This window comes from Alosa alosa, chromosome 6 (assembly GCF_017589495.1).
Source record: "Alosa alosa isolate M-15738 ecotype Scorff River chromosome 6, AALO_Geno_1.1, whole genome shotgun sequence".
In the NCBI taxonomy this organism is placed as follows: Eukaryota; Metazoa; Chordata; class Actinopteri; order Clupeiformes; family Clupeidae; genus Alosa; species Alosa alosa.
This window is the reverse complement of record NC_063194.1, coordinates 34,210,871-34,223,370: the sequence shown is the minus strand read 5'-3', so window position 1 is coordinate 34,223,370 and position 12,500 is coordinate 34,210,871. Positions and strand designations below refer to the sequence as shown.

At 40.9% G+C, this 12,500-nt stretch overlaps 1 protein-coding gene across 1 annotated transcript in view; it reads right to left on the bottom strand.

Annotated features, from left to right (window-relative positions):
- Positions 1-8,592: 8,592 nt before the first annotated feature.
- LOC125295943 (SUN domain-containing protein 1-like) overlaps positions 8,593-12,500 on the bottom strand; it is a 56,063-nt gene continuing 52,155 nt past the window's right edge. The window contains exons 22-23 of the mRNA XM_048245524.1: positions 11,937-12,029; positions 8,593-10,841 (exon numbers count right to left, since the gene is read on the bottom strand). Of these exons, the coding sequence (XP_048101481.1) occupies positions 10,725-10,841; positions 11,937-12,029 (210 nt within the window). The 3' untranslated portion in view covers positions 8,593-10,724. The remainder of the gene's footprint in view (positions 10,842-11,936; positions 12,030-12,500) is intronic.

Sequence of the window (12,500 nt, the reverse complement as noted above, 5' to 3'; positions counted from 1 at the left end):
GAAAATAGACAAAAATGGACAAATTATGCTTTTAGTGATATTAAATTAAGGGTAAACCTAACCAAATATAAGGGGAAAATGTTATTGATCCGTCTAGACTACTTCATTTGCCTTTTTGGACAGTTGTGTTATTGATCCGTCTAGACTACTTCATTTTTGTGTTTCTTTTTTCTGGATTCTTCATTTCATTTTCATGTTTTTCTTTCATCTGCGATAATTCATTTTTTAGTCTTACTCTTCCTCGCTATCTTCTTGAGGCACAGGTTCATAGTCCTCATCTCTGTTTCACTCACTCATCAAATGAGAGCTCCAAATCTGACCCACCCCCTCATTCATCCTATACAAATGATCTCCTACATTTCCCAAAAAATCTAAATATTTTGGTCCTGGTGTCCATTATAATGGACATTCATAAAGTCACTATTATTTCAAAATGTAAATAACTTAACTTCTTTCAAAGTGAATCATATGATTCCTGACATTTTCATTAACAAGACCATATATTGCCATCATAATGAATGCTTAATAAGAAGACACTATTTGACTTATCTCTCCTCCTTCCATAAAATGTGCTTGTTTTGATGTCAACTATTTTTGAGAACCAGGAAGAGGAGGTTCCCAGCAACCCAGCCAATCACATGATATATCATTAGAAAGCCCAGGATGTCCTCTTTAAAAGACCACAGGAATTGATAGAATAGCTCAAAGGGGTAAAGGGGTATGCTTCTAGAACTTATGTCCACTACAGAGGACATAGGTCTATGGATTGGTTCTCAGGAGATTAAAACAAAATTATGGTTGCTACACCATTTTAAAGTGATTTGAAATTGAGAGGGACAGGATTCAGGGATAGGCTACTGACAGGCTCATCTTCTGTCTGTCTCACGTCATGTTACCCCATGCATTAAACCACATGTCACTGCTTGACTAAATGAAAAATATAGGTTACTGAACATGGACATCGTCATAGTTGACAGAAATTGCGTTTTGTGCCAACATGTTGTAGAAACACAAACACAGCCTTTATTTGGTACAAATATTCTCCTTTCCTTTGGTTATAGTCCGCGATTCACATTAACTGTAGGCTATCACCACAAGTGTAGGCTATACTAAACATTGTTGCCCTAGTTTGTGTGCCGTCATCACATTTTTCAAAATTAGGCTACCTTCGTTAGGCTACTAACCTACCAGTTGATAGCCTACTTTTTACCTGTATCGACTCGCGATTGATTGTGCATCTAACACTCTGTGGAGAGACCACTTTCCAAGTTTCACTTTCACTGTCGTTGTGAGCTAAAAGGCTAGGCCTACTATATGGGAAATACTTTGAAGTTCCTTTTAGAGTAGGATCAGCTCCAAAAATGAATGTTTTTTTTTTAACCTGTGCTACACTTTTCCACCAAGTTGTGCGAAAATTGTAGGCTACCCGTAGTTTTTTTTATGTTGACAGAACCGCACTACATTAGCCTACATGGTGCAGTAAATGTAAGCTCTTGGTAGCGCGTGCAACTAACGTCTATAAAAACAATATATTTATGGAATAAAACTAGACCTCTGATTGCTGTTTACGGTTAAACTGCGATAGTGTGAACACCAGCCAGCATGCACTGGAACTAGCGGCTGCTTTGACAAATCCACTTGAGGGGTGGGGCAGGGGGGCGCGATCGTAACACACACTGAACCAGTCATGAAGAGGCCAAAATGATTGACCTGTCACTCCCCAAGCCAAATGGATGCAACTGCATTTATAGGCTAGGCCTAGGCCGCAAATAGGCTAAATAACTTTTTTTTTTTTTTTTTTTTTTTTTTTAATCCCGGAGGTCACCGGCCCACCGGGTATTTGCCCGGTTGTACAGATTACCAGTCCGAGCCTGAGTTCAATCAACCCTGTGTTAGATAACCTAGAGTTGTGCGCGTTCACGGCGAACTTATAAAGGCATCATCTATTGAGAGTCGAAACCATGAGTGAAACCGGCGAAAGGAAGAGCACCGTATTTTTCAGAGGCGGAGTAGTCGAGGCTTACGAGGAGGAGAGAACTGTAATAACAAAAAAAGAGCGCCTGCTCTTAATACTTAAGCGCCTGCGTCCGAGACCTTGCTTGGCAGAGAATAGCCTAACTGAGCGTGTAAATGCGTATGTTTAAGATAGCCTATTTAATGTCAAAAGCACAATTAAATAATTCACTGGACATCACGTGTAGGCCTATTGATTGCTTTGAATGATGCTTTCTTAAACTAGCCTACCTTGTCACAGATTGAGCGGGCCATAGAATTCTTTGAGAATCCCAAATGTAATTTTCTATTTTAACGCGGGTTCTGCAGCTGTGGGCCAAGTTAAACTTTTGCGCTCCATCATCGGAAGGGTGAATGTCGGAAGGCATGGGTAACCTATTGGACACATTTCGGTGCACATTTGGAAAATGTTATAAGTGATGCTGACCTGCCAGTTGGTGAAACTACACTTTAATGATCCTCGTGGGTTTGTGTCCAGGAAAACAAATGAAGTTGCCCAGGAACTCCTTTAGCGCAAGGCAAACTTTACGCACCGACTGACAGCTTGCCGATATGCTCTGCGTCTCCAACACTACAAAAACTCCCAGTCGGAGAGCGTGTGTAACCTATTAAAAAAAATTCTATAGGCTATGTTTCCTCTTTTTTGTACTGTACTTGTTTTAATTATATCTTCAATGTGTCTGAGATGTTGTTTGTCCATCTGTCTGGTAAGCCAAACACAAATGTACACTATGGTGTAGGCTAGCTACATTAAAGATGTATTTTATTTTATTCTAATCCACCATGCGTAATGTAGGGATGGAGAATGCTTTTCAAGTAGCCTCTATTTAGGATTCAGTTGAAAAAGTCTAGCGCTCTTGAAACACTCGTTTGGAAAAGAATGGATAGGCTTTCATGTGATGTCGTGGTTATCGCCCTCTCACGGTAAATTGCACGGATGGATATTACATGATTTTGTGCTTCTTTGTCAATCGGACCTTCGTCAAAATGAAACGCCATTGTGTGACAAGTGTAAAAATAGCGGCCTGATTGAACATGCACTGAAATAACCGAACATAATTGAACATAACCTGAACAAAACCTACCCCCTACCAGGTTAAGTTCAGAGCCTATGTTACCATAGTTACTTACATAGCCTGATACTTTTTGAGCTTTCTGGAACTGAAATCCCAGGTTTACAGCTAACTCTGGGTTAACATACCCAGTTAAGCCAGTAAACCTGCTTTCTGGAATACCCCCCTGGTTAGTGGCGCAAGCAGGTTAATGTGAGGTTATCATACAAGTAGTTTAATTTAGTAGTGGTTCGAGACCCACGTGGAGTTTATTTAGTTTTATTTATTTGGTGGCATATTCATGGTCCAGAGGGGTATTTCACAAAGGCAGAATTAAGACATCCAAGATAAGTGATAAAGCGAGGTTTGACATAGCGTTGTCTGGTCATCCTAGCTCAACTCGTTTCACTAACGCCAATCCAAGATGAGTAGGAGCCAGGTGTAAGTAATTCAGGATGTCTGCGCGTTCTCGTTTCTGCTCCAAAATGCCCACGGTTGGAATAAAAAAGACGCGGAAAATAGCGTCATTCACACAAAGTGATCAATCGCTTTTGATATAGACTAACAATTAAGTAAAGTTGTCCTTTTTGGAATGGGGAATCATGGCTATTTCTGTAAAACAGCGGAAGTAGGCGTGGTAGACCAACTGAATGCAAATGTACGTATGCACCCACGTGTGAGTGCTTTCTTGTCTCGGCACGCAACGTCATTAAGAAAGCGCTTGCCTCTGCAAAGATGGACATAGTATGATATACCTTAATATTATAGCTGGAAATACCTTTGAAAACTTGCCCCTCCACTTCCAATCAACTACAGTAGGCTATTCATCAAACGTCTATCAATAAAATAAGCAAACAAAGAGTACCTAGGCCTATGTTAATAATTATAAGGCTATCACAATTAAATTATAATAACTATATGGCAGTAGGCAGACAATCTGTTTTGTTTTGCGAGCAAATACATTTAGCAAATAGTTTATAAATGGAATAAAGCTCCTTAAAAATTAGTACGGAGGTCTGATGTGAATGACAGCTAGCTGAACCAATAAGACGACATAATTACCATTAGAATTAACTTAGCTTGGCTGTTAGCCTGGTCGGGGCCAGGCAGAGAATAAATCCCCATGGTAACTTATGTGGCATCTCTTTTGTGAAACCAAGTCAAGGCTAAATTCATAGATAGATAGATAGATAGATACTTTATTGATCCCCAGGGGGAAATTCAAGAATTTGGATTATCCAGGATAACCTAAAAATCCCAGCTTAATCCCTTATCTAGGTTTTGTGAAATACCCCTCTGCGCATGTAGCCTAGCCTACTACAGACAACCTGACACTTCCAACGTCGACACATCGTGTTGTAGGAAGCTTTATTAAACAACAAAGTGCAGCATCACAAACATGTCTATTTGAACTTCAGTTAAACAGACGAATCTGCGGCCAGGTATCGGAGGCTAAATCATCAGCTGAACCAGCCCGTTTACCTAGAGCCGGATCACTCCCTATTAACTCCATTGTACCTGCAATCTGCTGCAGTTCCGCTAGGGGCAATCACGAATAAGTGCAAAAACAATGGGGGTCTATGGAGCTAGACGGCTAAATTTGTCTCTTTCACCTGGTTGTCATTGAAAAATCGAAGATTTGATTGTGGTTTCTGCAAGCTCAATATGGATTATAGGTCAAAAGTTGAATGAACGAGTACTTACGTCCTTTCGATTTCTTACAGGTTGGGTCGTTGTTGCCCACAACACACTAGCTTTCTGCTAATGAATGACGTCATCGACACATTTGAAAGACTTTTTAGAACAAATAAGTGACTCAAAAAATATAATACTCAGCGGTGTGTATTTTCTCTGCCCCCTCTTTCGCATGCAACATTCAAATTTATGGGCAAAAAATTATATCTCGAAAAAAGTGGATTTGAGGGTTACAGCTCCATAGACCTCCATTCCTGCAACCAGTTCAGAAACCGGAAGTTTCCTGAGAGTGGCGGTTGTCCCCTTATTAGACATTCTCTGGCTGAACACACCTGCAAGAGAAGGGGGCGGTTACGTTAACTCCAGAGGCAAAGTAAACAGTCCAGCAGAGAATGTCTAACGTCCACGAGTGCAGAATGCATGGAGGTCTATGGAGCTGTACCCCTCAACATCCACTTTTCTCGGGATATAATTTTTTTCCAAGTAATTTGAGTATTGCATTCGAAAGGGGAGGCAAAGAAAATACACTTGGTGGAGTATTATATTTTTTAAAGTCACTTAATTGTTCTAAAAAGCCTTTAAAATGTGTCAATGACGTCATTCATTAGCACAATGCTAGCGTGTTATGTGCAACAACGACCCAACCTGTAAGAAATCAAAAGGACATAAGTACTGCTCATTCAACTTTTGACCTATAACCCATGTTGAAGTTATACAAACTACAATCAAATCTGAGATTTGTCAATCCACAATCAGGTGAAAGAGACCAATTTAGCTGTCTAGCTCCATTGACTCCCATTCATTCTGCACTCATGGCGATCGCCCCCAGTGGAACTCTGGTGGAACTGAATCCAAAATTCGGTACAATGGGACTTAATACGGAGTGGCCAGGCTCTCCGTAGACGGGCTCTGAGTCCAGCCAGTTAACATGAAAGCCAGTTACCGTATAACACCGGCAAAGATTTTTACTATCCCAGAGCTAACTTGCAATGCTTCAATTAACACCCGGATCTCCTTATATGGGCAAAGATGGCAGCTTGGGTTCTTTGGTTTTTTAGGCGAACTTCAGAAGTCTATCTTTAAGATGAAAGATAATGTCATCTTAGTTTAAAGTCCAGTTATCTGGGGGGATTTCTGTCTGGAAAGCGCAATGTACCCAAAACCACATAATTCTAAGTATATAGTAAAGTATAAATACTGTTTTGATCCTGTGAGGGAAATTTGGTCTCTGCATTTATCCCAATCCGTGAAGTAGTGAAACACACTCAGCACATAGTGAACACACAGTGAGGTGAAGCACACACTAATCCCAATGCAGTGAGTCTAGGAGCAGTGAGGGGTTAGGTGCCTTGCTCAAGGGCACTTCAGCCGTTCCTACTGGTCGGGGATTGAACTGGCAACTCTCCGGTTACAAGCCTGAAGCCCTAACCAGTAGGCCACGACTGCCTGAATTCCTGCAAGTTTACCCAAACATTTATCCACCACCAGGATTAAAGAAAGGAGATTGCCCAATCATAGTGCATGTATCAGATTCTAATAGGTCACAAAACCCTTTGTGAGATAAATTAGGGCAACTTATTATTCACTCTTTCAACGTTTTACAACAGCTGCTTGTTTTGTTTTATTTTGATCATTTTGGTAGGCCTATTGGATGTCGTTGCATTCCATCTCATTCTATCACATACATTCCAAACCACTGTCAAGTGGCATTCATGTCGTTGCAGCAGTGTATCGGTAGAAATTCCTACTTGCTTTAGGGTAGCCTACTCTGAATAGACAGCAATTATTGTTGTCTTGTCATATAAGTTACTTCAGCACTTGCATATGAGTCTAACAGTTTTGCCCAGATTAAATGTCACCCTTGACATTTAAGCATAGCCTTCATTTTTCTGTTGAATGTTTAAGTCTTAAATTGCTTCTATTCAGGAGTAGGCCTGCCAAACCAGTTTAACAGGGAAGGTGGAGCACCACTTTCTGATGCAGACTGCTATTGTCTTGTTTTTTTTTTTAAAGTAAAACTGGAATCCTCTGTAAGGACTATAGGTCAGAGATCATCCTTTATGGGGCTAAGGTACAACAAAGGTCAAGACAAAACACTAAGGTATACAGACTTATGGTTACTGACTAATCATCTTACACATTATTATATACGGAGCCCAGGAGATATTTTTGTATATCGAGAGAATGTGCGCTCATTTTACTAAAGTGTGGTCTCATTTTACTAGATTGTGTGCACAATGTAGTTTATTGTGTGCTCATTTGACTAAATCCTGCGCATTGTACTAAGTAGTGTGCTCATTTTACTAAATTGTGCTCTCAATTTAGTAAATCATATACACCCTTTACTAAATTGTGCACACAATTTACTACATCGTATGCTCATTTTACACACATTTAAATGATAGCACAATTTCGTAAAATGAGTGCACTATGTAGTAAAACGTGCGCATAATTTAGTAAAATGAGCGCACGTTTTCTTGATGTCACCAAAAAATATCTTGCAATGACACCTCCAGGGTTCCGTTATTATAGGCTATAACAAGGGTGATCACTTTAATGCCCATCATTCTTTCTATACATTGTTCATGAGGTGAGACCACAGCAATAGGCATATGCTCATATGATGTTGATTGATCTTTTTAAATTAAGACGCTGTTCATTGGGTTCCTCAAAATTCCATGGCACACCTTACTTTGCCTCGACACACCAGTGTTGAGAACCACCACTACAGGTTTATCAATTATTCTATGTGGTGTATTGTGTAATTTATAAGCCTGTAAGCATGTCAAATAATAATAATAATTATTTTGACATAATACATGTCAAAATAGCTGTTGTAGTAATGTTAACAGTTTCACAGACAACATCTGTTCTTTACTGGTGAATGACAGACCGTTGCATTTTTTTTTGTGAGGGCATATCGTTGCTAGGAGACTTCGGGTGGATGTTGGGAGGCAACTGCATGTTCCAACAGACATGGTGTTCCATTCTGAGAGTGAGTGTATTGTCTGAAGCTGTAAAACGCAAACACAAGGGAATGAGGCTGGCAAGAACACACAAGACCAGTGGAGATCAGTGCTAGAGACTTAGTAGAGCAGGGGTGTTAAACACCAGGCCCGCCAGGAGGTTTCATACGGCCCCCCCAGATGTTTTAGGTAAGAATGAGAAAAAAAAAGATATTCACATCCAGTTGTCTTCAACAATGTGTATAAGCAATATCTCTATGATTTAATAAATGATTAAACCTACCACTACAAACCATCCTCAGGAAGGTAAAAGCGGAAAAACTAACATGGAAATAGGGCATTTCAAGAGAGAAAGAGCGGTATATGACAGAAGTGCATTATTTGTACTTATTTGCATTTAAGTGATATTAAAAAACACTCTGATACCAATGCAGAAAAATGGTAATGACGGCACCCCATTAGGTCTCATTCCAACAAATCCAGCCCACTGCCCAATAGGAGTTTGACACCCCTGTAGCAAACACACAGCGCTACTGTTGGAGTTTGGTTTTCCAGGAAGGTCACTAGAAGGAGTTTTAAAGGAGCTATCTGAGGCTGCTGAAAAGGCAAGCCAATGGCTATGGCTGAGGGTCTCACAGACTACTTGGGCATCATGTAATCTGATTTGACTCGGAGATGTGTGAAATTGTTGCTGTGAGTCTGGGATGGTATTTGTTGGTACCCAGACTCTACCACAAGGTGTCAGTATATAGCCTCTACAGAGTCTACTACCACGTTGATAACAGGTTTCATCATGAGCCATATTTCTCAACGTAAATGTCATGGCAACCAATAGTGACAGGACAGTGAATCACAAGATACCACAATTTAAAAGCGCTCAAAATTAAAAGTTTTATTTGGAACATTATTCCATAGCAGTTTACCCATCTTCTGACAGCAGCAACAAAAATAAAATCTAATTATTGTTTTTGAACAAAACCTTACTGTCTATAGATGGTTTCCAAAAAATGCACTGAGAAGCATTTTACAAAAATACACTGCACAAAGTCCTAATTTTCAATAGCTAACTTCAATTCAAATAAATAGTGAACAAATCCATTTTGTACATTTGGAGACTCTTTTAGGTCCACAAATCGGAGGACAAGGAAGTGTTTTTAGCACATCCTCCCTTATCGCTCTCCTCCCCACGTTTAATGACAATTCTGGCAAATTGTTTAGGACTTTTCTGCAATATACATATATTCTTTAACAAGTCACAACAGTGCATTCTTCAGCATTCTCTATCAAAAAAAGTAACAACATAATTAAAATGAGTAATAATATTACAATAATAATTATAATCATGATGACAGAAGGTACCCTTTTTTTTAAAGCAACACTGATATAGGCGGATAATAAAGGGCTTGCTATTGACATGACATGAAATATACATTACATTCCTGCTGAATGGCATTGGCAGTAAAGACTTAATTAGACTAATTAGACCTGCCCTAAAAACATAAGTGAACTTAATTAATGAAATTGACTGTCGACTGGACTCTATACATGTAAAAAAATATAAACAGATAGATGGCTTTCTGTGTGTACAGACTAGATGCACTCCTGACCTACTCCAGTTGTGTGTGTGTGTGTGTGTGTGTGTGTGTGTGTGTGTGTGAGGAGGGGAAAGCAAAGACAGAGAACAGGTGAACGATAAGATGGAGATCACACACACACACACACACACACATCACAGTTTCTCCTGAGCATATTCATACTGTCTACAAAAATTAGAAAAGAAATCCAAAGCATCACTGTGGTTTATGGCTGTAAATACAATTTAAATAGAATAGAAATCCAAAGCATCGTTGTGGTTTATGGCTGTAAATACAATTTAAAAATAAAGCAAAACACAGTGGGATGTACTGGACATGAGATTCAAACCAGAACAAACAAAACTCACAAACAAAACACTGCATGCTGGTCCTATGCAATATAGCAGCACGAGCAAGAGTAGCCTAACCAGGGCACTAGAACCAGGGCACTAGAGTGGGAGAGTAACATTTTCCACAGATGATAAGTGTGTGTGTGTGAGTGTGTGAGTGTGTGTATGTGTGTATGTGTGTATGTGTGTGGGGGGAATAGGGTGGGAGAGTAACAATTTCCACAGATGATAAGTGTGTGTGGGTTTGTGTGTGTGTGTGTGTGAGAGAGAGAGAGAGAGAGAGAGAGAGAGAGTGTGTGGGTTTGTGTGTGTGTGAGACAGTGTGTGTGAAAGAGAGAGTGAAAGAGAGTCCGTCACAGTGTGAGAATGAAGGTGTGTCTGTGAGTTTGTGGGAGAGAGACAGAGTGTGTGTGTGTGTGTCTGTCACAACTGGAGGGTTGAGTGGCAAGCCTGTCTGCACAGATCCTTTTGAAACACATTACAAAATGTTCTCAAAAAAAAAAAAAGCTGAACTCCAGATGTTCAGAGAAGCATGAGGTTCAAAGAGCATGAGGTTCAAAGAGCAAAATAAATCTATAGGTCAAAGGTCGGCGGCGTAATTCTCAGGGCATAAATGTCGGTGGGGTGGGGGCCTGCTGGACTCCCTTCCATAAAGGTCTGGTTCAGTGCAAGAGCTGGTTTGAATTTAGTGAGCAAAACTGGGAGAATACAACTCTGTGGTGCTCAAACTCCTCTTTCCCTGATTCATTCATCTGTTCAGTCAGTCAGCCTTTCTGCTCCTGTTAATCCTTTCAGGATCCTTTCTCCTTTTTCCCTCCATTACAAATGGCTGTCCCGTCTTTTAGTCTGTCACACATTCATGACGGCCATCTTCTCCATTCTGACGTACGTACATAATCCTCCTCATATGAAAACGTGCCCCATCACACACACACACATCCGCTGCTCCCAGGCCTCACTCTTCTCCTCTTCATATGTACATGTCCTTGGTACACACACATACAAGTTACACATACACACACACACTCTCTCTCTCTCTCTCACACACACACACAGGGTTCCTAGAGCCAGCCCTTATTTGAGCTTGGGTTCGCCGTGGACCCTGAAGCGGTACAGGCAGGTGTACTCTGGGTGACCCCAGTTGGACAGCACCCTCATCTCAATGATCTGGAAGGCCTGGTCATTCTTCTCCTGTGAATGGAAAGATGGCACATGAGCACAATGTTAAACACACACACACACACACAGACACAGACACAGACACAGACACAGACACAGACACACACAGACAGACACGCACACACACACACGGTCAAACAGTCACACACACACACACATAGACACAGACAGACAGACACAGACACAGACACGCACACACACACACACACGGTCAAACAGTCACAGACAGACACGCAGACACACACGGTCAAACAGTCACACACAAACACACACACACACACGTTTAACAGTCACACACACAAAGACAGACACAAACACACACACACGGTTAAACAGTCACACACACACACACACACACGGTTAAACAGTCACACACACAGACAGACAGACAGACAGACACACACACACAGTCTTGACACCATGATCTCAGATTTTGCTCAGTTTTTGTTCAAACAGTCCCCCATGTCTTATGACTATCTCATCAATAAAACTGTAAATTCACACTGAGTAATAAGTAGCAGTATATTGATAGTATCATGTGTAGAATTACTGTCCTACCCACCATCGAAAAATATGGTTTCGTTGAGATAGGAGAGGAATATTTTAAAAAGTGGTTAAAAATACTGCTGCAACTAGGACATGTGTATTCATGACTGAGAAGACATATCAGTCATAAGACACAGAGCACTGTGTGGACAAAAATGAGCAATAATCTGAGACCGTGGTGTTGAACTGATATGGAGTGAATAACACATTTTGTGAGAGAAGGAGAGGTAGAGAGTGGTGTGTGTGTGTGTGTGTGTGTGTGTGTGTGTGTGTGTGTGTGTGTGTGTGTGAGAGAGAGAGTGCGTGTGCCTGTCTGTGAGGGGGAGATATACAGTGTGAAGTCTGCTTGTGGTTTGTGTGTGTCTGTGAGGGGGAGATAGAGAGAGTGTAAAGTTGGTGTGTGTGTGTGTGTGTGAGGGGGAGATAGAGAGAGTGTAAAGTTGGTGTGTGTGTGTGTGTGTGTGTGTGAGGGGGAGATAGAGAGAGTGTAAAGTTGGTGTGTGTGTGTGAGGGGGAGATAGAGAGAGTGTAAAGTTGGTGTGTGTGTGTGTAGTGTGTTACCATCACAGGGAATGTCTGCAGAGACTCGCCATCCTCCTCATAGGTGTAATCTCCAAGTAGCTTTCCCTCTTCCTGATACTCATCCTCCAGTCCCTACACACACACACACACACCATAAAAATGACAGACAGTGATTTACCAACAAACAAAGCAATTAAAATATCTAAAACCTCAGAATCAACACAGTTATTCAAAGCCAGCAAATAGACAACTGAACGTACAGAGCGCATCAGAGCAAAAATGAACAAGCACATGAAAAAAGCCAGCTGGCCCCGACTGAAAGAGATCACTGAGAAAGGATCAACAACAATGGAAACCCGTGATTTGCATCCTGAAGCCAACTGATTAGAAAGAATATTAATAATGATCAAATTAGAGACATATGATCTTCAGGTGGTGTGCTGGCCTTTTGTGTGTGAGTTTGTATGTATGTATGTGTGTGCTTGTGTGTGAGAGTGTGTCTGTGTGTGTGTGCGACTGCGCGTGTGTATGTGTGAGTGTGTGTGCGCATTTGTATGTGTGTGTGTGTGTGTGTGTGTGTGTGCGCATTTGTATGTGTGTGTG